General features: G+C 52.9%; 2 protein-coding genes across 5 annotated transcripts; both read left to right on the top strand.

Annotated features, from left to right (window-relative positions):
- The first annotated feature begins 1,546 nt into the window (after positions 1-1,546).
- FLAD1 (flavin adenine dinucleotide synthetase 1) lies at positions 1,547-9,023 on the top strand. Of its 3 annotated transcripts, none has more exons than XM_044448755.1 (8): positions 1,547-1,577; positions 2,851-3,092; positions 4,224-4,983; positions 5,434-5,581; positions 6,217-6,315; positions 7,153-7,342; positions 7,914-7,987; positions 8,539-9,023. In XM_044448755.1, exons 2-8 carry the CDS (start codon positions 2,922-2,924, stop codon positions 8,672-8,674), a joined length of 1,578 nt encoding a protein of 525 aa, XP_044304690.1. In that variant the 5' UTR covers positions 1,547-1,577; positions 2,851-2,921; the 3' UTR covers positions 8,675-9,023. The 3 variants fall into 3 exon arrangements, with proteins under 3 accessions (XP_044304690.1, XP_044304689.1, XP_044304688.1); XM_044448754.1 differs by lacking the exon at positions 1,547-1,577 and adding an exon at positions 1,698-1,731; XM_044448753.1 differs by lacking the exon at positions 1,547-1,577 and adding an exon at positions 1,800-1,907.
- On the top strand, positions 1,683-26,957 carry LOC123032675 (mothers against decapentaplegic homolog 6-like). 2 transcript variants are annotated; one of them, XM_044448756.1, is made up of 7 exons: positions 1,683-1,693; positions 9,886-9,891; positions 14,080-14,084; positions 15,543-15,602; positions 19,328-19,707; positions 20,403-20,486; positions 23,917-26,957. In XM_044448756.1, the coding sequence occupies exons 5-7, from the start codon at positions 19,332-19,334 to the stop codon at positions 24,525-24,527; spliced, it is 1,071 nt and encodes a 356-aa protein (XP_044304691.1). In that variant the 5' UTR covers positions 1,683-1,693; positions 9,886-9,891; positions 14,080-14,084; positions 15,543-15,602; positions 19,328-19,331; the 3' UTR covers positions 24,528-26,957. The 2 variants fall into 2 exon arrangements, with proteins under 2 accessions (XP_044304691.1, XP_044304692.1); XM_044448757.1 differs by lacking the exons at positions 1,683-1,693; positions 9,886-9,891; positions 14,080-14,084 and having other exon boundaries at positions 23,995-26,957.
- Positions 26,958-27,309: the final 352 nt, after the last annotated feature.

Here is a 27,309-nt window from a genome sequence, read left to right as displayed (position 1 = left end):
AAAGGGAAGAAGGCTGGAGCGTCTCCAGGCAAAGTTGTACCCTAATGACCTCTGTTGTCTCTTCTTCCCACCCGAAAACATCTCTCTGAGGTTGCTGTTAGGCCTCAGAGCTGCAGCCAATGAAGATCTTTCCAAGGCTGTGGAGGGAGGGGATCTGGCAGACTCCCAGCTCTCAGGTTGGGACTCTCTTCAGCTTTGGAGATAAAAATCAACCATCCTGCTGCTTATTAAACACCACCTAGGGGCCACAGGATCATTCTGCCATCGCTGGTTTTGTTTGTGCATTTATCTTTAAGGCCTGGCTAAAATTATGAAAAAGTAAGTTACAAGAAGTTAATTAATCTGTATCACTTATTTCTTTTTAAGCCTACTTCTTAGTTTTCTATAGAAAAGCTGTTTATGCAAAATGCCATTTCATGCACATGTTACCTTTTTGCCTTGAGGTGGGATGAAAATCCATAAGAGAGACCTCAGTATTCAAAGGAAGGATGCTGCTCAGTGGTGCTTGTAACCCTTTGTATTTTTCAAAGCTTTCAGGAATGAGTTCCTGCTGACCCTTGTATGTGTTGTTATGCACAAGGAAACTTCTTTAAAAGTATTGTGCTTTTAACTTCTGTGCAATTGTGTGTTCTTCTATTGTTATGAAATCTGCCTTGGGAATGTTTTTTTTTTTAATGTGCAAAGGCAGACTATAAATGACTTAAAGAATGGAGCAGGCTCAAGATTCCAGGAAGCCTTCCTGCTTGCAGCTGAAGTGGCATAGTCCTGGCACAGGCTGCCCACCTCCCTTTGTTGTCCCAGAGAACAGGATTAAACCCTAGACTTTGCAGCTCAACATTAGGAGAAACTTGTTAGAATAACCGCGGATGCCTTGGAAGGTGGAGGGCTCTTCTTTCCCTGGTGACATTGAAGCAGAAAGTAGATGTCTGTCTTAGGGATGCAGGACTTGCATCCCGCCCTCTGTAACTGACCTGCTCCGCCTCTGAACGTTTTATGAGTCATTAGCTCAGCCCTCCCCGAACTAGTCCCGTCCAGCTGTGTTGGGTTGCAGTTACCATCGGCCAGCTTGTCCAACGCTAGGCTGCGGATGAGGGGGGTTGTAATCTAGCGCGCCTGGAGGACGTCAGATTGGGGGTGCCTGCTTTAGCTTGACAGCGTGTGTTCTACTGGTTCTAGAGTAGGCACTGATTTCACACGGCTTTTAATGCTAGCTCTAGGCAAACTCACTCCAACGTGGCTTCCAAAAGGTAACTTGAGCGGCTGCTTGCTGCAAGGCACGATGGGAATTGTAGTTTTCATCTCACGGAGCGCCGTTCGTTCCCCACCTTTTCTCCTGCGAGTCCGATAGAACGTCAGGCTGGGACTAGAAGGAACCTGTAAGCCAATCGGTCTCCTCCAGGAACTTTCCATCTCCCCACCCCTTTTCTCGCCGTCCAATCGGCGAAGGAGAAGGTGAGGGGCGTTGGAAGGATCAGCCAATGGACAAACGGCGGGCGGGAGCTCGCGCCGCTTAGCGCTTGGACGCTGCCGGGTGAGCAGGAAGGAAGGGACGGCGAGCTGGGGGAGACCGGCTGCCGGTACGTGCTGCGGGTTTATGGGCTGCGCTCTCTTTTGCCATAGGACGCGCTGGAACGGAGTCCCAGTTCGACAGATTTTCCAAGTTTTAAAATAACTTTCGACGATTTGATGTTTGGTCCACGTGGATTCGAATCGCCCCGTCGAGCATAGCAGGTCGGCGGCAAAATCGTTCAAACGGTGCACGCGGGCCGCTTGTGTGTCGAATCCGATGCGTGCGCGCCTCGTCCGCACCGGTTGTGATGGCGCTGCTCGGCTTGTGACTGGTCGTGTGGCCGCGCACCGAGTGCTCACTGCGGGTGGTGACCTGTATGTTTCGTTACACAACTGAGGTGTGTGGGTGTGTGTACAGTGATTGACTATGGGCGAAAGGTAAATAATTTCATGAGTGCCAGCACCGTTTTTCTACAAAAAAAGCACTGTTTATGGGTGATATGAAGAAGAGTATTCTTGAGGATGTGCAAAGTGCCTTTCTTCCCTCACTTTGTGTACAAAGTTGCTTCCCTCATCGAGGAATAGAATGAAATGTTGCATGGCATACAAAGAAAGTCTCTGGCTGGCTGCTTGGACTCTGCTTGCCATATTTTATTGTAGTGTATTTTCTATATAAAGCCTCAGACGGCTTACATAATGCTCTCTATTTTACCCTCAGAAAAACCCTGTGAGGTAGGCTAGGCTGAGAGGCAGTGACTGATCCGGCGTCACCCAGGGGGCTTCATGACTAGTGTGATTCAGTGGCTAAGAGCACAAGACATGGAGTCAGGCGATCCAGGTTCGAGTCCCCGTTCAGCCATGGAGCCAGCTGGGTGACTTTGAGCCAGTCACAGACTGTCAACCCAGCCTACCTCACAGGGTTGTTGTGGGGATAAGACTGAGAGCAGCAGGAGGAGAAGGATGTAAGCTGCGTTGAATTCTTTAAAAAAAGAAAACAGGCGGGATATAAATATACTAATAATTGCCAAGCAGGGACTAGGACCCAGATCTCCAGAGCGTGTTGTCTTTAGAAGCTACTAAATATAACAAAATTCCTAAGAACTGAACATCAGTAACCAACAAGGTGGTTTTTTCCACCACAACTGTTGGCAGGAGCAGTGAGGGCAATAACACATCCAAACCCCCTATTATTATTATTATTATTAGAACATTTCTATGCCACCCCTTGCCAAAGCCTCAAGCCGACGCTGCAACGAAAGATCGCACCACAGAGGCATCGTTCCTTCTCAACCATTTCCACCACCACGAGAGTCAGCTTGCCTGTTTGTTCATTTCTTTCAGCTAGCGGCAGCCACGCCGTGCATCATGGACCCCTTCCGGTGCCATATTTAGAGCTTGCCAGCTCGCCCCTAATGCACTGGAACCTTCAACTGTGCAGGGCTGTTCGGTGTGCAGGGCAGCTGAGCAGGCACCTCCGAGCGATGGCGGCGCAGAGGAATGGCAGCAGCTCCAGCAACGCCGAAAGGACGGCCGAAGGGACTGTGACAGCTGGAATTATCATCATTGGGGATGAGATCCTAAAGGTACATGAATGGACGGGCTGGCACAACGCGGAGGTTAGCCTGGGGGTTCCTAAGACGTCCTCAGGGAATTAGAACAATCCACAGAGGGTGGCTTAAATGAAGCTGCTCTTTCGTTGGCTCTGTATGCCAATTCTTGGGGTGACATAGTGCAGGTGAGTAGGTATTCCAGAGCAAAAATACTGGAGCAGGGGTGGGCGAGAAACTCGATCTCCAGATTTCTGGAATATCAGCTCCTGTTTCCCTGGAGCCAATGTTCAGGAGATCCAGAGAGCTTCTTTCTTGTGCATTGCTGCTTGAGAAGGACGAATCTTGCTCTGGAATAACTGCCCTGGAATTCAGCCCACCCCAACTAGAAGGGAATCTGGGGCCATTGCACCTGTCCTCCTGAGGCCCACCCCCCATGAAAGACCCTTCTCCCTCAGCGGACTGTCTGGAGGGAGATGGAAGTGAGAAGCTGAGCCGTTCTACCAGCCCTGCGGAAAAAGCACTTGCTTTTTTCCTTTTCCTTCCCCATTCTGTCTTCCTTGTGTGCTGTACCTTTTCAGGCTGTCAGCCTATGGGCAGGGAGTGTCTTGTTTAATTTATTGTATCTGAGCTGTTACCAGAAACTTGAGATAAGTAAAGAGCAGGCCGCACAGTATGAAACTATGTTTTCGGGCAGTAGCTGCTGTAGGTAGTGGGAAGAAATAGTGTCTTTGTTTTCAGTTAGATGGATGCTTTAAAAAGCAAGTTTCTAGTCCTCAGGGATACCAACCTGAGAAAGTGTGGAGAAACCTGAGAAGCAAGAGTGGGGGCAAAGTAGGACTTGCAGTGGTAAAGGGGAAAGCCTTCCCCTTTCTTGGATCTCCCTTTGGCTTGCAAGGGGCAGTATATAAAATAGGAAGGCCACGCAAATTTACTTGGCCTGCATAACTGACTCCCATGACTTCTTTGTTCCGCAAAAATCAGCTGGGACAGCGTCTCTTCAACTATGTTGGTTTTGAGAACCGTAATCTCATCGTTGTTAAGCCGGCTTTCAAAATCAGATGTCTTGGTTACATTACCAAGACCAGAACATAAATATTGTGGGTTTTGCTTTCATGTTGGAGAATTTGGTATATATTGAACAGAAGCGTTCCTGTCTTCTGGCAGGGCTATACCCAAGACACAAACTCCTTCTACATGTGTAAGAAGCTTCGGTCGCTGGGCGTGCAAGTGGCCAAGATCTCCGTGGTGCCTGACGAGGTGGACACTATCGCCGGCGAGATCTCCTCCTTCGCCCGCAGTTACACCTACGTCCTGACTTCGGGAGGGATCGGTCCCACCCACGATGATGTGACCTTCGAGGCCGTGGCCCAGGCCTTTGGGGAGAAGGTCTTCCCCCACCCAGAGATGGTCGAGCTGGTGAAGAAGTTCTTCAACAAGTCGGACGCCGAGTGCCCCGAGATGAAACTGGCCCGTGTCCCCGAGTCCGCGCTCCTCAACTACGGCGTGGACAAGGAGACGGGCCGCGTCTTCAGCTACCCTCTCGTCAGTGTCCGTAACGTCTACGTCTTCCCGGGCATCCCGTCGCTGATGCGGAGGGCCCTCGAGGGCCTGGGCCACCTCTTCCGGAACGAGAAGACCCGCTTCTGCTCGCAGGAGATCTACGTGGACGCGGAAGAGCTGCTCATCGCCCCCGTGCTGGACCAGGCCAACGCCAGCTTCAGGCGCCGCACAAGCCTGGGCTCCTACCCTGACTGGGTCAGCAACTATTTCCGCGTGAAGCTGACGCTGGACTCAGACTCGGAGGCGGATCTGCGAGAGGCCTCCTCCTTCCTGATGAGGAACTTGCCCGAAGGGATCGTGGTGCCCCTGGTAGCCGATCCTGTCGCTCGGGCGGCCACGGATGTGTACGCTCTGGCCGAGACTGGTAGGGTGGTAGCATCTGACCCACTGCTGCCCCAGCCCTGCGAGTTACGGAGCCACCGGTTATGGGTGCAAGAGCGGGTTGGTGCCAAAAGGAGGGGCGGTGTGGTTCAGTGGTTAGAGCAGCTTTCCCACTCGCTGCTCCGGGGTGGTGGTTGCATCGTGGCTCGCTGCCTTCCCTGTCACCTGCATTGGCCATGTAGGCTGGGAATGATGGGGATTGCATTCTAACACCTCTGCAGAGCATCCGTTTGGGGAAGGCTGTGTTAGATTGTCAGGCTGGGAGAAGGCCAGCCTACTGCCCGCAGGATGGGGTGGAGTCCTGGGCTGGCTGGGGCAGATGGGAATTGCAGTCCCAGACAGCAAGAGGGCAGCAGGTCGGGGACGATGGAGCATCGGGCCTGCTCGACGCACCTTTCTCGTGCTTCTCTCCTCTCCTGTGCCCTCTCTGCAGAGTCCCCCCTAGGCCAGAAGGTGGCGGCAGCCATCTGCACCATCAAAGCCGCCTTGGACCAGTATGCCCTGCCCAAGATCTGCATCGGGTTCAACGGAGGGAAGGACTGTACCGCGTTGCTGCACCTCTTCCACGCTGCTGTACAAAGGTGCCCATGCCGTCATAGTTTGCTGAGCTGATAAATTCAGGAGGGCAGAGTGTAAATGGTGGCATTCCTTGCCATCGGAGATTCGTCAGGTGCCCACTCTTGAGTTTTAGGCGCCAGATGGAAACTTTTTTCTCAGCACACCTCTGGCACTACTTAAATTTTATTGCCTGCCCTGGTCTGAACTTTAACTGTATTTATTAATTTTTATCAATTTACATTTTGTTCTCTGTCTATATTTGTCTTATTACATTTATTTATCACTTTTAACTGTATTATTTTATTAATAGTATTATTGTTGTTTATCGCGGTGGGCACCCAGGCAGCATAATGCTAAAGGAGCGTCTTTTATGCAGATTTAATAAATAAATACATTGGGCGCTGTGCATGCCAGAAGTCCCAGGTTTGCATGCCTCTCTCTCCATCTGAAAAAGATCTCTTAGCAGTTTATGGGTAGGACCAGGGGATTTCAGCTCCCGGCCTGCCGGCCATGGAGAGAGGGTTTCTGGGGCCCAAGGTCCACGCACCTGCCCACCTTTGCAATACTGGGCCAGGTGGACAGATACCTGACCTGGGCTACAACAGCTCCCTACATTCCTGCTGAAACAGATGTGTGGTGTGTTAACTCTTCCACCCAGGCGATATCCAGAGGGGACAGAGAAGTTACAGGCTCTCTATATCCACAGCATGTCCCCGTTTCCCGAGATGGAGGAGTTCATCAAAGACACTGCGCAACGGTATGAACCGTAGCCGTTTCCCAGGCGCGGGGAAGTCACTTAGTTTGACAGGCAAAAAAACCAATCGGCTTTTTAATTTTAACTTCTTTGAATTTTGTTGGGTTTTATTTTGGGGCTCCGCCTGGAGAACTTTCTATCAGGGAACAGCCTACCGATAACATACTTTTAAAAAGAAAGTTTTGAGAGAGGCAGCCTGGTGCAGAGGTTAGAGTATTGGAGTGGGACTTGGGGGATACAAAGGCAGGATACAATTTTTTAAAATATAAATTAATAAATACAATTCCCAGGATTCTTTAGGACTCAAGGTGTTGACTTAGCACACCATCTGATGGGGATGCCTCTAGCCCTCCAAACTCAAGGATTAAGGGCATCTATGGCGACTGCAGGGATACCCGGAGGCAGATGTTATTTTTGGCCCCTCTTGCTCTGCACAGCTTGTGGGGGCCAGGCTTGGCCATCTAAGTGTGGCACTTCAGAGCAGAAAGGAAAGGAGATCAGCAGCATCTAACTGTGTGAGCTGAAAACCAGTTCTGGCATCCTTGGCTACTTGAGTCACAGGGTCTGGTGCTGTCCATACCCAGTCGAATCTGGAGTGTGTGCTTTTCCACCCAGGAGTCCGTCTGCCTCAGGCAGAAGTTTATTGCGCTGTGAAGCAGCCAGAAAAGACGGCCTGATCGTTACACCAGGCCTGGCCAGCCCAGATGTTTGGTCCCACTTTCTGACCCAGGGCAATCAGCTGCCCTCCAGTCACCTGAAGAGGATTCAGAGGACCGGAGCTGCTTGGTTGGTGCCCTGGACTCCCTAGCAGCGCTTGACAACCTCTTACGCCTCCCGCAGGTATAATCTCCGAGTCTTCAACGTCTACGGGAACATAAAAGAAGCTCTGAGAGACCTGAAAAGGCAGGAACCGGAGCTCGAGGCTGTGCTGATGGGCACCCGCCGCACCGATCCGTACTCCTGCACCCTGACCCCTTTCTGCATGACGGACCCCGACTGGCCCCAGTTCATGCGGGTCAATCCACTCTTGGTATGTGACTGCCCCTATTATTATATTGCATTTATATAGCTTGCCCTTTTTCCTCTTGCAAGGATATTAACTTTCATTTTTTCATAAGAAAACTCAAAGCTAAAACCTTGTGTTAATAAAAATGAATGTATTAAAACTCGCAGCCAGTCCAAACAAATACATGTATATCCTTGGCAGCGTGCTGACCGGCCATGAAAAAGCTCAGACGAGATGCGGCTGATGAGTCACGGCTCGGGACGTCAGTGGCTGGTGCTGCTACTCCTTTCCGAGCATGCGCATGGCCCCTATGTGCGCTGTTATCCGATGCTCGGCTGCTGGGGCGATGCTGGGGCGGCTTGGCTCGCGTGCCGACAAGAGGGACCTCCGTGCCCGCTGTGGCACGTGTGCCAGAGGTTCGCCACCACTGCCCTAGGCTGTAATACCAGCCTCATCACCTGCAGCCTTGAATTGTGCAGCTGCCTGCAGAGGGCCAGCCAGCTGTGCAGAAATCCTTGTCCGAGGAATGCCGATGGCCAACTCCGTGCCCTCCACTTTCCTGACGATCTTTTCCTGCTTTCTGGCTGCCTCACAGGACTGGACGTACCGGGACGTGTGGACGTTCCTTCGCTCCCTCTACATCCCATACTGCATCCTTTATGACAAAGGGTAAGAGCAGCAAAGGACAGACGGAAGGGTGAACTGAGAGGTAACTTTGTACAGACTAGACTGTCAGGGTCCAGCCATTCAGGCCAGGCTTTGAACCAGCGGCAGGTTCCGGAGCACCTTTCGGGGCAGTCTCACATGACATCCACATTCCTGTAATCCCATTGTCCATAGTACAGAAAGCGGCTTCATCCCAAATCAGCCCCTCAGTCCATCTACCCCAGTCTTGCTGACACTGACTGGCAGCAGCTCTCCAAGATTTCTGGCAGGATTTTTCCACAGCTCTAGCTGGACATGTCAAAGATTGTACCTCGGGCCTGGTGCGTGAACAGCAGGGAGTCTGCCATGGAGTTTTAGCCCTTCTCATAAAAAGAGGAATGTTCTAGTCCTCATGGTTCTGAACCTAGAGCTGGTTTATATAGCAGGTGGTTTGGGAAGCCCAGTAGAATGGCTGGGAGTAGGTGGGAACCAAGGGATATGGGTGGTATAGAAATGTAATGTAACAATAAATAATCTCTCTTTCTCGTCCCTCCGAATACCCCATGTTACGGCAGCTACACATCGCTCGGCAGCATGAACAACACGCAGAAGAATCCAGCCCTGCGGTATACGGACGACCGAGGGCGGGAGTGTTACTGGCCGGCCTACAAGCTTGAGAACGAAGAGGACGAGCGCAACTCCCGCCACTGAAGCCTGGCTGGGCCAAGGAGGCCTGAGGCTGCGGCTCCCCCTGGCCAGCCCTGCATGGAGGGCGAGGCCCCAGGGCCAAGTCAGTCAGGGCCGGGCCGGGCCAGCAGCCGCAAGCAAAGGTAGCCGTGTCGGACCTCCACGGCCACCCTGCACGGCACTGTGCTGATCTCAGTCATTCTGGCTCCACTGTAACTCCTGCGTGGTTCTCCCTTCTCTCTCTCTCCCTCTCTCTCTCTCTCTCTCACACACACACACACGGTATGACACTGCCCCGTGACAGCTGGCAGCCAGCTGTACGTGTCCTTGTCTACATCCTGTGAAAAAACGGAAATAAACCCGGTTCATTCCATTTCTGTCACCTCTTTTTTGTTATTGTTCCTAACTGAGGAAAATAACTGGAAGTGTTTTCAGGGGCAAGTGGCATCCCTTGTAGCCATACAGCAAAAATAGATATTCGTATGCCAATCTTCCTACAGTGCTGGGTGGGACTGATGGGAATTGTAGTCTGGAAGCCGCCAGCTTGTGGAAATGCTGCTGTATGACCACAGGGATACATTTCACCCAGATAACAGGCTGTATAAACAAAGCCAAATGGATGTATATTTTCCTGCTGAAGGAAGCTTTTTGTGGTTGGAATTTGCTCGGGCTGCTGCGAAGTCCTTCATCTGCATATAATGCATTGTCATTGTATCTGCTCCACTGACATTATTCTTGACTGACTGGCAAAAATCCAGATTTATTTATTTATTTTTATTTATTTAGAAAATTTCTAGGCTGTCCCATTCGCTGAAGCCTCGGGGCGGCTTACAAATAAATAAATAAAAATACATAAATTAACAATATAAAACACATATATGACATGCTTGTTCATTTATATGACAAGTTATTCCTGGTGCATATAGATAAAATAATTTCAGGAAAGGACCTCGGAGTGTGAGCAGAGAGCCCCTTTGCATTACATTTTAGACTCCCAACCATGCCCCCCAGCACCCAGTTTTGAAGGTGAGGGTCCGTACGGTTTATTCAGCACCCCGCTTAAAGTTGTGCCAAGCCTGTTTTGAGTTCTGTGGAATAATGGAATCTCAAGCGGTGGGACAGGGCCTCTGGGCATGCACAGAGCTTTTGCACCTGTTTTCCTCTCCTGTTTGATTCTCTTGTCTCAGCTTCCCCACCATTAGGTAGCCGTCTCTTCCTGAATGTGCTCATTTCAGGGGTGAGTGGGATGGTTTAGATTAATGCAACGGTATGGGGCAGGGGGGGTGTTAAATGTCCCCTGTTGCAGGATCGCTGCCCTGATCAAGCTTCGGGGCCTGTCCCCTCCACCTTCCCATCCCTGCTAAAAAAAACAACAACATCAGATTTAATCATGCTCTCCCACATTACGTCTATTCTGGCAGTCACAGTTCACGGCTCGACATCTGAGTCCCTGCGCCACAGCCTGAAACTGGAGGGCAGAGCCTGAAGCTGGAGGGCAGAGAAAATAAATCGCATGTGACCGCAGAAAACCACGCCAGATTTCGGTTCACTGAATCGGGAGTCCTCGCTGCAGAGGTTCTGGTTTTGCTGTTGTGGGGATACCCCTGGGTCTTTCACTTCCCCTGGCAGAGGAAGGTTGAACGTTCAGCCGTTAAAGATCAGCCGGCTCCTGCCAGCCGCCTGACCTGACCGAGCCTCGAGGACAACAGAGAAGCTTCCAGCGGTCTCTCTCTCTCTCTCTCTCTCTCTCTCTCTCTTCCCCGCACAAACACATTTACGCACACAAAGGGATCCGGGGGTCAGAGTCACACGCCTGCCAAAAGCTGGCTTGGATTGGAAGCAGGAGGTTACCCTTTTGCAGGGGTGTTCAGCCCCACAAGCACCAGTCTGGGCAGCCCCCATGGGTCCCTACAGCCCACAGCGTATGGGGTACGGGATGGCGTTCCCATATTACAAAAACGGGCGTTTGGCCAGCCGGGTGCACTGGGTGCTGCAGCTGCTCCGGGATTGTGTCTACGTGCTGCTCTGCTCCTGGTGTTTGAAGGCCCTGCTGGATTAGGGGGGTCTCCGGGATCCCCGGCTGTGTGTGGAGTGCTATGCCGTCGACCAGCTCTTCTAGGACCGTTTTGGGTCCGTTGCTTTCCAGGCCTGTGGAGGTGCGACCTGATCGCCACTCCAGTTCCAATGTGAGTAAAACCGTATCTTCTTAAAACTCAGCCTGTGAGAGGACAAGTCGGTAGCAGAGCACGTGGTTTGCATTCAAGAGGTCCCAGGATTGGGTCCAGACCCATATTTGGCACTTGCTGGTAGGGCAAAGAAGGGTCTCCAGCTGCCAGTCGGTGTAGCCATGGACCATGAATGTAGCTTTGCCTAGGGCAGGTGTCAATGTCCCTAATTAAATTAGTACTTTATTTAGAATGATGAGGACTAGAACCATACTTTGCCTTTAGAGGAGGGACCACAGATCACTGGGTCAGTCGCACCAGAATGAAGCATGAAGCCACACCACCTAAAATTTAGCAGCAAAAGTTGTTGCCACAAGATGCGGCAGGCACCTCTAGATGGTTAGATAACTGCATGGTCTGCATGGAACCTCCATGTTCCAAGGCAGTCTATGTCTGAATACCATTTGTCTGGGGTAAGAGGAACCATAGAATCATAGAAGGGGCCATGAAGGCCATGGGGTCCAAACCCTGCTGTTGAAGGACACCAATTTGCACCATCCCACTCAGGTGGCTGTCCAGTTTCTCCTTGAATGTCTCTGGTGTGGGAGAGCCCCCCACCTCTTGGCTGGCCACACTTGGAAGCCGGAAGCTGGTCGAGATCAGGGGAGGAGAATTTTTTCCCAGGGAAGTTTTGGTGGGGGCCCACCCCTCTTCTTTCTTCAGTCTCTTCCTCCCCACCCCCCGGCCCCGGGTGCCTTTCTCTCATTATCTCTTTCTCCCCTTTCCCTTCTTTTCTTGCCAACTCTCTCCAGCCCCCTGAAAAGGGCCACCATGTGGGAATCCAGTGGAGGGGGAAAAGCCCATTCATGACCAAAAGCTCCCAGCCAAACGTTACACAGACCCCATCCAGCCCACCCACCCCTGGCCTAGATGGACTTTTTCCATCATGAAGCAGGCCTCGCTTTGTATTATTATGATGTTTTAATCAAAGCTATAATCAGACAGCGAGTGTTCCTCCGGCACAGAGGGTCGTGCGAAAGGGGCAGCTGTCCTGGATATAGCCAAACAAGAGTGTGGCCTGGGGAGAGGTGGGGGTCACAGCGCACCTGCAGACCACAGGTGCCCCATGAGACTTCGGTGATGCAACTGGGAGGGCGAAGAAGCGACCCCCCCCACCTGCATTATCACCTCTGCGCCACGAGTCATGCTCAGCATCACCTCTGCGCCACGAGTCATGCTCAGCGCTGCCACATCGGAAAGAAAACATCACATCACCGTTACCTGGGATTTTCTTTTTGATCTGAAACCATTAGGCGCTTTTGCAATGAAAAGCCAGCAATCCAAAGAGCATGGAAGAGGTGTGCTTAGACCGAGAAAGCCCCCACAATGTCCAGCATCTATCCTCCAAGTTGTAGGCCCCCTTCCTGTCGGAATATGCACGGCGACTTAAGCTTTACTCTGCCCCCCATGCTCAGGCGCCCAGGCCTTTTTGCCTGTCCAAACACACATGGGATGCCTTGGTCAGGGCGGCAAGCCAAGCGAAGGTACAACCGTTGCTTCTGTTGGCCTCACACCAAAAAGCAGACGACAGCAATGAATGTGGCTGCCATGTCACCTTGCATCTCCTGAGCAGAAATAGTTTACCTGAAGAGCTTTGTCCGCTTCCCATCCTAGCTCTTTCAGGCCCTTTGAGAGATGTTTACAAACAAACAAACACAAACGCCAACCACAATGAACGCCAGGACATCCGGGTTTTCCGAGAACGGCACGGACACAACGCTTGGCCTTGAGGAAGAAGAACGAGAGCGGAGCTGGTGCCAGGCTGCGTTTCCTTCAGCTCAAGATGCTTCCTTGGCTGGGGGCATTTAAACTGGACAGCCGTCACCAGGAGAAGGAGCCAACCAAGCAGGGGTTGGACTAGATGACCTCCAGGGTCCCTTCCAGCTCAATGGCTGGAGGCAGCCTGGAGGCATCTGCTGGGGCCATGCAAACCAGAGCTGGGGGAGCCGCCACCCCTGTGCACTGGATCTGTCTGGTGCAGCAAGGCAGTCCTCACATGCTCTGAGGCGAGCAGCCCTCTCCTTCCCCCACCTCTTCTGGCTGCAGTCGGTCTGCCGCTTCCCCATTCCTGGCTCCTTCCCCCCACGCGGCTCCGAGCGTTTCCTGCTTCTCATGAGAAGGCCCTCCCTCCCTTTGCAGATCCCAGACTGGCTGGAGCTTGTTCGAAAGGTCGCTTCCTGGCCAGGCCACAGCAGTCTGGCTAAGAATGGGGCCGGGCCAGGGGTGGGCGCTCCCCCTTGAACTGGGCTCGCCGTGGGGCTGCTGGCCAGCCGGCCAGCTGTGCGAGCGTGTGGGGGGTCCCCACTGGCATAAACCTGCCCAGGTTTGTGTGGTGCCTTCCCCACCCATGCCGATTTGTGGGGAGAGAAAGGCAGCCCCCCAGATCTTCAGATCTGCCTCTCAAAGGGAGCAGGGGCATCCCCCACGTTTTCTGAGCTGCCCCTCTGAGCAGAAGGGGGACCCCCGATTTCCAGAGCTCCCCCTCGCCAGGAGAGGGGGCAGTCCCCCAAATCTGCAGAGCTGCCGGCTCAAAGGGGAGAGGGGGCCGCCCGGCGCCAGCCAACTCGCTCTTATCTCTCGGGGAAGTTGGAGGAACAGATAATGGGCCGGGAGCCATGGAACGGGACGCCCTCTGTCCTTAAAGGGGCCGCCTTCCTGCGGCTACACAATGGCAGGCCTGCCTTTTATCCCTCAGTTCTGCCCTCCACGCGTAGCAGGTGCCAGCCCAGGGGCGACCTCCCTCGGCCTGATTTCCCATCTTGACGAGCCCGCGTTTCTGGGTTGTGCAACACGCAGAAAGTCCCTGCTTGAAATTTTGGCACTTCCAGTTGGAAGAGGGTCATGGGGAAGAGCGCCCGCTCCCAGAAATTCTGGAAATCCGCTGCTGATCCTGCCGGGAAAGGGGCTGCATCTCCGAGATGGAGCTCCTGCTTTGTACGTAGAAGGCTCCATGTTCAGTTCCTGGCCCTTCTGTCTGAAACCCTGGAGAACTCCTCCTGGTCTTTGCAGAACAGGGGCTGGTTACCTGGTTTGCACAACACGGTGACGGAATCTGTGGACAGGGTGGCACAGCTGGGGAAAGAAAAGAAGCCAAGGGGGTTTCTTTCCCCTGCCTTCGTATGCTGGTCACTTATTTACATATATATGTAAATGTCCTGCCTCATCAGAATTACCTCTGTTGGTTCATCAAAACCTGGCTGGCAGTGGAGGTGGCCTCAAACTACCCTGAAACTGTGCAGCAACTGCCACCATGTTCATTTCGGATGGCGAGGCAACTTTGGTTAAGTCTGGAAATAGGGTGGAGTGCAGGATGCAGAAAAATAAACTGCCATGGCTTCTTTTTCTCCCCCAGTCTTGCAAATAAGTATGGTTTGAATCATGGGCTGTTGTTCAATCATGGCTGGTTGTGTCGTGTGAATCCAGCCATGAAAGCAAACCATGGTTTCTTAACCGTGAACAACTTACAGAGAAAGCCCATGGTTTGTTGTTGGGTTGAGAACTATGGGTTGTTACCATGGTTGAGTTTACACAGCACAAGAACCCATGTTCTGGGTTGGCACGACACGACTGACAACCGAGAACACAGGAATGTCTGAATGGTTCAGGCGGATCTGGAATCCCAAGAGCCTCCAGGTAATTCTCTTGCAAAATACAAAATACTTAGAATTGAAATAAATTCTAAGCCCAGGAATTTATCTTGAGTTCCAGAACTGAACGGTGCTCAGACCTTTCTCTCCATGGAAAATTGTGGGTTGGGTTAAAGCAGATGCAGTGGGAGACAAGCGGAACTGAACGGTGGGGCATTTGGTTGCTGGTGAAAGCCAGGCAACCCCCAAATGCTCCCAAATTCGGCACTGACGGCCCCCTCTTTTTTTATGCCCCAACAGATGGCATTCAGACAGCATGGATGACACAAGATTCGAGGCTTGCTGTGTTCACCGATTGGGAATACTAGCTATCAGATGAAGGCAGCATTCGCAGGCGGGCCGCTCAATGAAAAGGGGGCTCGGGGTGCCGCTTCAGCGACCAGCAGCCAACTCCAAGTTGAGCTTGATTAGGAAAAGAACTGAAAATAAAACCGCCTTGATGCAAATTTCTGATGCGACCACACACAGAATTTTGTGCGCAACCCTGGGCAAAGATCCTAGGAAAGGATAGAGTGGAGGTGGAAAAGGTTCAGAGAAGGCGATCCGGCAACATTCCCAGGAGGAACCCTTTTGCCTGGGATGGAGTAGTTTAGAAGGAGGATGAGCGAGGGGAGACGCGGTGGAGGGATGTGGAAAGTTGAGAGGGAGGCATTTTAGGATAATGGGAGAGCGAGAATCTTCCACCCATCTGCCCCGATGGCTCTGCGCCACCCTCAGTGTCAGAGGCGTGTACCTGTGGACACCTCTTGCTGGGGAACATGGAGAGCAAGGGGGCCACTGGTTTCGTGATCCATCCTGGGGCGCTGGAGAATGTCTGGGCACGGCTTGCCGGGCTGCCTGCTCCCTGCTCCGAGGCCCCCGCCACAGCCAGCCCCCCGCAGCCCCCGCTTTGCCCAGCCTCTCCCCACTTCCCTGCTTCCTCCCCAGCCCCAACTCCCTCACGGGGAGGCCGGGCAGGGGAAGGATGGGGAGGGGACAGGCCAGCAAGAAAAGACCGTGCCAGGAAGTCTGCCGCTCGAGCCGTCCCAGTCTCCCGGCGGGTCTGGACCCAGTGGCGCGTTCAGCCCCGGCGCCTGCACAGTGAGTGTCTCTCCGACCAGGCTCGGCTGCTCCCCTGACTTTCCAGACGAGGGACCCCAGAGCTGGCTGCGGGGGCGTGCGCGTCGGGCACGCGCGGGGTGCGGGGGCCGGGCTGAAGCGCCGGGTGCGGCGGGGCGCCCACCTGCTGGCTGGCGTGCCCGCGTGTGCTCACACTCGCGCCTCCTAGGTGTGCGTGCGCAGCTGTGGCGCACGGACGAGGCACCCGTGTCGAGCCCAGAGGGGTCTTGGGCAAGAGCTGGTGTGGAGCCCCGGGCAAGGGCTTGGCATCAGCGGGTTCCGCGCGTGTGTTCCCACGGCCACGCGTGTTCCATGCGTGTGTGTTTGTGCTAGCGGACTATGAAGCTAGCTCCCTGCTCTTCCGTGAGAATGCCCAGCTGGGTTTCCCCACGAGTCCAAGACAGACCGATAAAAGACGCCTTGGAGGTTAATGCAGTTGTACCCAAGCTCAGGGCAGGATCCCCAAGGCAGGATGTGACCACGGCGCCCAGGCAAGCGGCCGCTGTGCCCCTGCTTCAATACCCTCAGCGAAGCGCCGGAGGAATTCTTGCCTCTCCAAAAAGCTCGTACCACTGGCGGATTTCAGCCACCGTCTGCTTCCTTGCCGTTTCCCGCGGGTTCTAGTCCTGCTTTCCAGATCAAGAGAGGGAAAAAACCTATCCGTCTTCTGCAGCACAGCCCTTCCAATGTTTGAAGGGAGTGAGTGCTCCTGAGAATGCACAGAGTGCTTTCCCTTTGCCCCTTTCAAAGACACCTAAGCAAAGGGGCTTCCAGGGCAAAGATGTGGCAGCCTCTCCCTTTGCATTTCTTCACCAAACTTTCCCGTGGAAAAGGGGAAACCCAGCCATGCCTCGTGGGGAGAGAGATGGTGGCCAGGAATGAGCTCTTTGTTGGATCCCCCGAAAATGCACAGTTGTGCCCAGTTATGTGGAAGGGGGGGGGGTGGTCCTATGTGGCTAAATCTGAGTCTCTACCCAGATTTCTTCAGCCCACAGGTGTCTGTGTGTGTTCTTGCTAGTCCACTGCAAGTTTTTGGCAGGCTGCTTATGTTCTTTGCAGATGAGAACCAGTTGTTGCAAAATATCTCTATTAGCCCGATGGATGCATCCTGCGGAGTTAGGAAAAGTGCAGAAAGGGGCAACTGAAATGATTCGGGGACCCGAGCAGCTCCCCTAAGAGGAAAGTTCCAATATCAGGGGCTGCTTGGGTTCGGAAAAAGATGATGGAGGGGAGGCAGGGCAGAGGCGTGAGAAAGGATGATGGAGAAAGGAGAAGGGAGCTTGGGAAATGCTTTTCTCGCTTTCTTCCAATCCAGAACCCAAAGGGCTCATCCTGTGAAGCTGGCTGCTGGGAGGAAGGGCTTTTTCCTACAGCTCAGAATTAAATCTGGGGTGTAGTTCCACAGGATATTTTCATGGCCACCATCTTGGAAAAGTTTAAATGGGAGTAGACAGTTTCTGGCAGGAAGAGACGATTCATGGCCTCTTACTAGTCCTCATAGCTGTTTGCTGTCTCCATGATCAGCGACAGTGTGCCTGTGTACACCAGTGGCTGGGGAACGTGGGTAGGAGGGTGCTCTTGTGTCCAGGTCCTGTTTGCGGATTTCTTCAGACAGCCGGGTGGCCCCTGTGTGGATAAATGCCAGGCTAGAAGGACTCCAGTTGGATCTAGCAGAATTCTTCCGACATTCTTATGCACTTAAGATGGAGGAATCTGTCAGATTTGGTTTCACTCACGTTCCATTTCTTTGCTCCCCAAGTTTTTTCCGTCCCATTTATGGAGACCTTTGCAAATGTCGGCAAATGTCGAAATCCTCACCCATCTGCACTGGCCCAGTTCAGTAGGTGCAGCTTTTTCCAGCATGGAAGCACCAGGTTGGGCCTGCCTATCTGGAAGAATACGTGGCAATCCAATTCTGCACTACAATTGCATTTTGAATACACAGTGATTCAAAGGTGGACATTAAGAGATCCGCAGTCAAAGCCAAAAGCTTGGACGGACAAATCGGACAGTTTCACTGTCTCCCACTTTTCTTCCACAATCTTAACAAAAACTCCTCCAGTTCTATCATTCAGTTGGTGAAAAGACGCAAATGTTGCCACATTCTCATCAAAGAGCAACCGAGATGAAATTCTCACTTCTGCTTAGATATAGGTTTAGCAATCTCTGCGTCCAGAGCCTCTTCAGTGGACGTGATGATATTTATCCCCATCTTAAGTGATTTATCATCGTGTACAGAAGACAATTGCAGGACATGAGACGTTCCTAAAGCAGTCTTTCCCAAACCTATGCCCTCCGGATGTTGGAACTACAGCACCCAGCATTCCTGGCCATCTGCCATGCTGGCTGGGTATGATGAGAGTTGTAGTCCAAAGTATCTGGCGATTGCTAGGTTTGGGGAAGGCTGCACGAAATGATAAACTGAACCAGGTGGGTGGGGAGGTACAAAGCGGGCCAGAGAAGCTTGCTTGGTGTTCGGACGGAAGCTGGAAGCCGCTGCTCAGCCACTGCAGTCGAGTTTCCCCATCTCTTCCTGATGGAGGTTCAGAACCTGCAGCTCGCTCCCTGCGTGTGTTGGGGCGGGAGCTGTGACCGAAGGAGAACCCAGGAATTTAGGCAGTGGTGACAATCCAGCTCCAGAAACCAGTTCTGTCTGTTTTCATCTGTTAGCACACGTCTTTTGTAAGCTAGTCAGTCCTAACCTCACATTGCAAACCAAACTTCCCTGAAATAATTTGCATTACGACAGGGAATAAAATATAGTGTGGCTGGGAAAATTCACCCAGAGGGAACAGGGAAGTCAGAGGAGGGTGGTGGGGGACATTAACCTCCTGTTATAAAAACCATCAGTGCTATGACCCTGCAAATACTCCGGAGCCACTATGCCACTGCTGATGGGAGTGGAGTTGGATATAGCTAGGACTGAGGCTGAAAAAACAGGGAGGGGGGAACCACAGGGGCATAGAGTTACGTGAAATTTATGCATGCTGATTTATGCAGAGATGCACATTTGAGAAACATAAATCCAGTTCTAATTCTAATTCAAGCTAGTGGAGAAGGTTGTGAGCAAGCGTGTCTGTTGCTTAGTACCCCAATGCTTATACTCCTTTCTTGGCATCATTTAGCTTTAAAATGGACTTGGATGGGGCAGCCAAGAGGAGGACTGTCCACTATAAAGCAGGAAACGTGCCCACCCCAGATCTAAGCAGCTTCTGGTTGCACACAAGTATTTCAGAAGTGGGGCTAAGAGCACATGCCTTCAGGCCAATCAGAAAATACCTCCCTGCTTTTGGTTCTGGCCTCTCCCGCGCTGTGTTTTTACTATTTCCCCCCGAGGCCCCGAGCAAGCAGAGCTAAAGCCCTGCACTTGATGTAACTTGCCCCTTCTGAGATTTGGCAAATCAGCCCCTGTTAAAAAGCAGGCTGCCTGTTTGGAATGGATTAGAGTTTCCAAACAGCCTTCTAGGGCAGCCCCAGGCAGAGTGCATAGCAGTAGCCCAGCCCGGTAGTAAATTATGGCAAACCAGGGAAAGCACATTCCCAAACGGAGAATGAAACGGCACCAGCGAGCTGTATGACTCTGCAGAAGTTTTCAACCAGGAGCAGCCTGTAATTGTCCAGTGCTTGTCCGAATGACGGAGACTCCTGGATAATATAAATGCAAGGAATGCTCGGTGATGTAGTTGCAACTCAATGGTTCCTTCCAGACTCATGTTCCGGTCGCGGCGAGCCAACTTGGTACAACAGCTCTGGAGGCATCGCTGCATTGCGCCTGGCCCAGACGACAGCCAGGGGGCCCTGAAACCGGCCGTTCATGCCCTCTTCAAGAAGCTGAAGGACAAGGAATTGGAGCTGCTGCTGCAGGCGGTGGAGAGGCGGGGCGGCGGCGAGTCGGGCTGCGTCTGGGTCGAGTCACGGGGGTCCAAGCCCGGCCCGCCTGCTTCGCTCCTCCTTTGCCGCCTCTACCGCTGGCCTGACCTGCGCCACCCGCACGAACTCAAGCGCCTGAGCTGCTGCAAAAGCCCTGGGAGCGAAGGCACCACGCACTGTTGCAACCCGCACCACCTGAGCCGGCTCGCCGTAACTGGTGAGCGTGGCCGGAGGAAGGGGAGGCGGAGAAGCAAAGCGGGGGTGCGGAAACACGGCTCCGCGGGCCGCCTGGGCACTCGCCCGGCCCCCGGACTTCCCTGGAGGGCCATGCCCCCTTTCCCCATCCTTTCCCCCTTGGGCTGAGGAACCTCTCCTAAGGCAGAAAGATATTAATTTATATTGTAAGCCGTCCTGAGGCTTTTTTGCAATTAGGATGGCATATAAATATTTTAAATAAATACATAGGTCAAGGCTAAAATAGACTTGGGATCTGGTTCGCAGCTCACCAAAACTGGAAGTTTTCCAGGAATGTAAACTTTCAGCCATAGCAACACAATCCCGTCTCTTAAGCGATCAGCAGGAAAAAAGCATCTGGGCATCATGACGACCGAGCTTGTGTCCTTGTTCTTCCTAATCTGGAGGGGAAGAAAGCCGTCCGTGGATCCCCGTCCCGATGGCCCTGTGCTGCCTGCAGGATCAGAGGCAGGGTGCCTGGGGACACCAGTCGCTGGGGAACATGGGTGGGAGGTAACTGCCGTTCTGTCCTGCTTGTGCACTTCGCAGGGTTGGCTCCCGTGTGCACAGAATCCTGGAATAGTCAGACCCTTACTCTGACCCAGCACAGCTGTTCGTGTCTTCTTAATTTGGAAATTGCTCACTCCCATTGTCGTGTTTTGCTCTGCTCTGTTGCAGAAAGCCCCCCACCGCCCTACGGGAAGATCTCTCCGTTCGCCAAGTGCTCCATCACCTTGGACAACAACCGCAAAGTACGACAAGGTGAGGAAAGAACAGTGTTGGGCAATTGAGGGGAAGGGAGAGACAAGTGTGCAGTTTGTTCATTTGGTGCTTGAGAAGACTTCGTGAAAATGTGCCCACTTCTTCATAGACTGCAGGGAAATAACCTGTCTCCGTCTCGCGGTCCATCCCAATTCAAAACCAACAGATCTGCCCAACTTGGGAGACAACTCTGAGCGCTTTGCTCTTACAGGTCTGGCTTGGAAGCCGGGTGGATCCAGGCCTTCGTGATCCTGGACGAGGGTTGTCCCTTTTTTTTTTCAAATGGGCTCTCCGTCTTTAACAGTTAAATGACAGGGAGCTCCAACATGGCTATCTCCATGCTATGAGTTGTTTTAAAAACATTATTTACTGTACTTTTAATCTTCTAAAAACCAGATCTAGGCTGAGCACATGAAAAACATACGGTACCAATATTTTTTTAAAACAACAGACCCTGAAACAATGGTGCATGATGGAACCGAAGGATAAACTCATGACATCTTAAAACCAGCAGCCAAAATAGAGGGCTGAAGCAGAAAGACGGTCCAAAGGCACTGACTCTGGTTCTTACCATGCCACTGAGAATAAACCTTTATGATTTTTCAGGTACTAGAAGGAAGGGGAATTCTTCTAGTGAGGAGAGTTAGGGTCACCCCCTTTTTTGAAAGGTTGGGGTTGATTTTTTGCAGCTCTTGAGAAACTTGGTATCTCCCCCTAGTGCATGGGTGGTGAGCTTCAACTGCATCACTCATGGTGAGGACTAGTAACTTTAGAAGGCTGTCTAAAGGGATTACAATTAGACACCGTCCACAGAGGAGGAGGAAGGGGTCTGTCAAGGTTTTTTAGCCATGATGATGAAATGATCAGATGTGGCCTACCTGGGAAGATAATTTCGAAAGCGGCAGGCTGCTGAAATTCAGGCCGTCTGTGTGGGCATCCCGGAGACCAAAACTGTGTTGGACTGAGCCAGTCTGGGTCTGGGCACAGTAGCAACCGAGCCTGTTCGTTCAGACGCAGCTTGCTCCTGAGTGTCAGACACTCCAGATGAGAAGAGGAGTGCTGTGAGTCGCACGCTTCCTGTCTGGAATGATGCAGCCCAACTCCGGGAGTAAAGCCACGGGCTCCTCCACTGTCCCTAATCCGTGTTGATAAAGCAGGGCGTCCCTTGGGAGACCGGCTCTTTTCAGGAAGCACGCAGACTTGAGAACCGATCGGAATTAAAATATGCCAATTTGTGGTGGGGAGGGGTCCTGTTAGCCGGAGCCTTGGCTCTTTTTGGTACCCAGCACCGCTCTGGATGACACTCTGGTACCACCTCGCCACATGCCACCTCCCGTTCACTCTGCTGAATGGCAGGCCGGCCTTTTGTAAGCACGGAAAGAGAAATGTGTTCTTTGTGGCGGAAGTTACACACAGTCCTCTCAAGCAGGTCCCCGAAAGACCACCAGGCCCGGGCCCTGAGGCGACCTGGCTCCACCGGGGCTCCCTCCCAAGCAGGTCCCCGGAAGACCACCAGGCCCGGGCCCTGAGGCGACCTGGCTCCACCGGGGCGTCCTCTCAAGCAGGTCCCCGAAAGACCGCCAGGCCCGGGCCCTGAGGCGACTTGGCTCCACCGGGGCTCCCTCTAAAGCAGGTCCCCGAAAGACCGCCAGGCCCGGGCCCTGAGGCGACTTGGCTCCACCGGGGCGTCCTCTAAAGCAGGTCCCCGAAAGACCGCCAGGCCCGGGCCCTGAGGCGACTTCGCTCCACCGGGGCGTCCTCTTCGGGTTCCCCATCAGTCTTGGCCACGCTTCACTGTGGCCCCCTGTCCCCACGCCCAGCGTCGGGGCCGGCTGCCCCCTGCAGAAGGGATCGGGCGGGAACCCTCTGGAAGTCATCCCAGAGCCGTGCGGGCCACGGATCCTGTCCTCTGCTGGGTCAGCCTCGCCCACGCCGCTCCGCAGAAGGAAAGCCCGCCGGGAGGGGCCCGGCTTCCCATCTTCCTGAGCCTCCACAGAGAAAGACATTAGCAGGGACCGGGCCTGGGGGAGGAGCACAACAACAGACGGCTTCCCCTGTTATTTCTGGTTCCCGCCGGCCGGGAGGAAGTATGGCCCGCAGAGGTGCAGACAATGTTCCTTGACGTAAGGAGCGGTGCCGAGTCCTGGCGCCCGTCCACGGCGCCACATCCAAGCAAGCTGGCGCCGGGGCTGCCTTTTTCTCATCCCGGCCGGCGACGGGGCCCCGGCGCACCGCCGTGGGCCTACGTGCTCGTCTGCAGCGCTGCGGCCGTGGGCGGTGGGGTTCCCCAGCCCGCCGTGCCCAAGGTCTTTGTCTGAGCAGAGAGACGTCGGCTCTCTTTCTCGGCCGCTGGGTGGGAGCCTCTGTCTCCTGGTGTCCGCTCCTCGGGCAAAGTCAAGATCCCTGCTTGGGGCCGTGATTTTCTGCGAGCTTTGGAGGCAGAGCCCTGGTCCGTAGGTGTTGCTTGGACCGAGTGGCTGCAGGCTCCGGGCAGAAGTTTTTGAAGACGTGCCTGAAGGTGGCAGGGATTGCCCTGGTGAACTGCTGAGCGATGGACCCTCCGCGAGCCGTGCGAGGTCAGGCCCTGGCCTTCACGGCCTCCTGGAAGTCCCTTTAGAGAGCCACTGGTATTCCTTCAGCTGGGAAATGCACGACTCCCCTTTCACTCACACAAACACACACACTCTGCCATCCCACTCTTTAAACTGCTTCCACAATCCTGTGTTAGAACAACAACAGAACAGTCCGCCCATCCTGATTTAAGAAGCAAAACAAAACCCAACCTCTGAGCACGTGCAGGATTCCAAGAATCAAAAAGGAGTTCCTTTCTGCACTTTTACCCTCCTCTCCTCTCTGGGGGGTAATTTGCTGCCTTCGCTTGGCTGCAGGGTCCTAGACTTTGGCCCCAGGTCTCACCCTGGCTGTTTTCATCCTACTGGGGCCTTTTCTTGTTCGTCTGTGCTGCACTGGCAGTGGATGATGGGCACTGTAGTGCAACATATGTGGGCAGGTGCATTAGAGAGGTACAGTCCCTAATGTCTCTGGTTATGATGGCCTTCCTTTCAGCCCCGAAGACCCTGCAGTAATCTTGTAAAGGCCAGGAATGCCTTAGAATATTTGTTTAGTCATCATTTCCTTTATATCCTGCCTTTTGTTTTTCCTCCTGCAAGGAATCCAAGGCAGCTTACTTGGCCGCCCGCCAATCGTTCTGAGATGGGTTAGGCGGAGAGACAGAGTCTGGCCCAGAGTCACCCTGTGCGCTTCTTTGCTGAGCAGGTCCTAAAACCGAGCTTGCCAGAGCCCAAGTCCATTTCTCTAATTACGACACCCCACTGGTTCTCTCACTTTTTAAATTTCCATGGCTGTGTTGCACCTGTACGTATAAACCGGCCTGCACAGAGGTCACGCAAATCTTTGTCTGCTTTCCCAGTGCTTCATAAGCATCCATCCAGCCCCTGCAAATGCCGGTCCGGAAAGACCTTCACGGATCCTTTCTCTCGTCCTACAGACACAAGCCTTTCCCAGCACTCCCTCAAAGACAGCTACTGGTGCAAGCTGGCCTACTGGGAGTTCCGCCTGCGGGTGGGCCGCCTCTTCCCCGTGCACGACGACTACGTGAACGTCTTCTCCGACCTGCCGGCGGGCAGCGGGCTCTGCCTGCCTCAGCTCGCCTCGAGGAACCGCAGCCAGGCTGTCCGGCGGGCCCAGGCCAAGATCGGGCAGGGGCTGCTGCTCAGCCGGGAGACGGGCGGCGTCTGGGCGTACAACCGCAGCGAGCACCCCATCTTCGTCTGCTCGCCCACCCTGGGACCTCCGGGCAGCCTCAGCCCGGCGGTGCACAAGATCCTTCCCGGATACTCCATCAAGGTGTTCGACTACGAACGGGCCGGCAACCTGGCGGTCGGAGGCCTGGGCGATGGGCCCTGCGACACCCACACCATCCGCATCAGCTTCACCAAAGGCTGGGGGCCCTGCTACTCCCGCCGGTTCATCACCTCGTGCCCCTGCTGGATGGAAGTGCTGCTGAACGCGCCGAGATGAAGGGAAGCCGGGGAAAGGGGCTGCCTCAACGCCCACCCTCTCTCAGCCATAGGGAGCTCAGGAAATATATATACTTGCCAGCTCCTCCAGCTTCCTTGGGTGGAAAGGGAGAATTTTAGAACGTTCCACTGGCTTTTCAGAATTATTGGTTTCTTTATGCATATACAGGTTAAGGCAGGAGAACAGGGTGAATGCAGGGCTAGAAACTTAGCGGCGGTCACGGGGCTGACTTAGCGCAGGGGCCAACGAGTTCCAGTTATGCCCAAATGGCTTTTCTCCATCTAAAAGGGCTCTGCTCCCCATGTAAGCCAGTTTGATCCCCACCCCGACCCCAAACCAGTTTAACTCTCAACAGGGAGTTTCCAAGGAGGGGAAAACTCCATCGCGGAGCAAATCAAAGTGGTGCATTGCAATTCCTTGGGCACGGTTTGGAGCTTCCTCCTTTTAACGAAACTACTGTGCTCGCTAACTTAATTAAAAGTGTGATGGGAACAAGGCATCTTGAAGTCAGCCAATGAGGTGGGTGCTAATAAATGCGGGAGGCAAGAAAAACCATTTCTGTATGTGATGCATAGGTGAATTACTGCAGCCGTTGCCTTGAAAACCTGGGAGAGATCCTTGGGCTGAGTTAATGGTTTTAGTGAAGGGCATTTGAAAAATTCATGGAAAAAGATGGGTCAGCTAAATACAGCGTCAGCTCAGTGGAACCTCCATCTTCAAAAGCAGTCTATCTGCTCAGGGATAGATGGCAAGAGAAATGGATGTTCTCTAGTGGCTTTGCTGGTGGGTTTCCAAAAGATGTGGTACTGTCTGGGTTGGAGAACATAATGCTTGCTGTTGACCCTCTTCCCTCCCGACGGCCAAATTCTATTTTGGGAAGGCTCTCGGGAGATGCATCGCTGTAGAGCAAAAGGGCTGGAGTCAAAACTACCGGTATCTGCCAGCTCAAAACTTTTACTGCCAACAGTTGAGGCCTGAAGTGGGGAAAGCCAGGAAGCCACTGAATATGTGGCAGCTGGGTGAAAAGGGGTGACCCAGGGGAATTCCATGGGGTGTGTCAGGAAACCTCTGGCATTGATGGACTCGAGGTCTGGTCAGTCCCATATAGGAAGGGAGATGGCAGGAGTCTGTATTGATTTTTTAAAAAATGCAGGTGCCATGGGCTTCCAACCAGAGAGATCCACAGAGCGGTGGCCTGGGAACAGGTGGTGCGCAGGTCAGCGACCTGTGGCAAGCCTTCAACCAGCCACATGCTAATATTTATGCAAATGAAGTCGTGATGAGTGATTCCAAGGCAACGTACTAAAGCTAGCCAGCCAAGCTGAACCAAGGCCTGGTGAAAAATGCACAACTGAGTCATACTCCCATTTTACAGATGAGGAACACTGAGGCTGATAGCAAAGCAATCAGTGCAAAGTCGGCCTTGAGAGAGCCCTCCCTGCCTTTTGTCCCTGTTTAAAGGCCTGGGAGCCGAGCCCTCTCCACGATCTATGGTAAACTACTTAGCAACCTACCATAAGATCTTTACCTTGCTTCTGCTTACCTCTGATATAGGGCACAGGAGGGGAAAAAATAAGAAGTGCATCAGCTAATGCTGATAAGGTATCTGGAGAAATGCTTGGGTCTTCAGTCTGAGGATCTGTAGCATTTCCAGAAGTTTCTAGATAAGATCTTTTCCTCCCCTTTCAAGCTTCCCCTTTCTTTTTTTGCTATTAGAGAGAACTTAGCATTTATTCATAGTGCATTGGAAATGGAGCATCCCCTTGACCCGATCCTTGAATGAGCAACCGGATGGAGGGAGAGGTGTTTGCAGAGGTGAGGCTGATAAACCGTTTGAAAGAGAAATGTGGAGAGGGCTATGTAAGGAGCAAGACACGGGGAGGACCGTACCATATATAAGAAGCAAGAAGAATCAGACATGAGCAAGGAAGGAGGCGGAAGGGGACAGAAGGATGTTATACCGAGATCAAGTCTGGGATATTTAGCGCCCAGTTGTGCGTGTGGAGCAGCTGCAACAGTGGTGTGTTTGTGCTGCCATCTCTTTCTCTGATTGCCAGCATAACCAAAGCCTGGGATTACAGTCCGGATCCCATAATGCAGCAAGTTAGTTTTCGCATGAACTTAAAAGGGAAAAGGAAAGTGGGTAGTCAGGGTGGGCAGAGATAAAGAGATATTTTTGGCACAGGGCACAGCTGACATCCTGTGGCTGAGATGGCGGTTCGGAAAGGTCTTGGCATTTGGTTGGGTTTGATGGTGCTGCGTGTGGGAGACCCCAAGTGGGATGCAGTTATATACTGACGGCCAGATTCTGAGTTTGGTTGGAATGGGGAGGACGGAACGTAACGGGAAGTCACAGAGGGTGTGGGAAAAGTGATCCTGAGCAAGGCCTGCTTTTGGATGTATTCAGTATTAAATCGCTAACAAGTAAAACTGTGTTGTACTTCCTTTGAAAGAGAGGGAAAGCCTCGTCCTCATCGTAACACCACTCTTCCGGACGCAGACAAAATTACCTCCCGTGCAGACAAAGATGTGGTCATATGCATTGCCTGCAAGAGGGCTTAGCACCTTGTATAATCCTCTTTTCTCCGTTTCATCCTCAAACTCACCCTGCATGGTAGGCCAGGCGGTGGAATTTGAACTTTTGGTGTAGGTATGCAGGGCGATGTCATAGTTTATAAATGCAGCCATTTAGGGTCAAAGTACACCTGACATCACACCCTTGTGTATAACGTTCAGGTGAAATCAGCATCACTGAACTTGTGCAAAGGAATGACAAGATTGT

Source organism: Varanus komodoensis, unplaced genomic scaffold, assembly GCF_004798865.1.
Source record: "Varanus komodoensis strain SLA01 unplaced genomic scaffold, ASM479886v1 scaffold55, whole genome shotgun sequence".
NCBI classification, from domain to species: Eukaryota; Metazoa; Chordata; class Lepidosauria; order Squamata; family Varanidae; genus Varanus; species Varanus komodoensis.
This window is presented reverse-complemented; position numbering and strand designations above follow the sequence as displayed.

What these genes read in the sequence shown, in the direction of transcription:
- LOC123032675 (XM_044448756.1), top strand. Translation starts at nt 19,332, where the DNA reads ATGTTCCGGTCGCGGCGAGCCAACTTGGTACAACAGCTCTGGAGGCAT. An exon ending in GAGCCGGCTCGCCGTAACTG is followed by an intron (nt 19,708 to 20,402) that starts GTGAGCGTGGCC and finishes GCTCTGTTGCAG; the next exon opens with AAAGCCCCCCACCGCCCTAC. An exon ending in CAACCGCAAAGTACGACAAG is followed by an intron (nt 20,487 to 23,916) that starts GTGAGGAAAGAA and finishes CTGCTTTCCCAG; the next exon opens with TGCTTCATAAGCATCCATCC.
- FLAD1 (XM_044448755.1), top strand. Translation starts at nt 2,922, where the DNA reads ATGCACTGGAACCTTCAACTGTGCAGGGCTGTTCGGTGTGCAGGGCAG. An exon ending in TTGGGGATGAGATCCTAAAG is followed by an intron (nt 3,093 to 4,223) that starts GTACATGAATGG and finishes GTCTTCTGGCAG; the next exon opens with GGCTATACCCAAGACACAAA. An exon ending in TTCCACGCTGCTGTACAAAG is followed by an intron (nt 5,582 to 6,216) that starts GTGCCCATGCCG and finishes TCTTCCACCCAG; the next exon opens with GCGATATCCAGAGGGGACAG.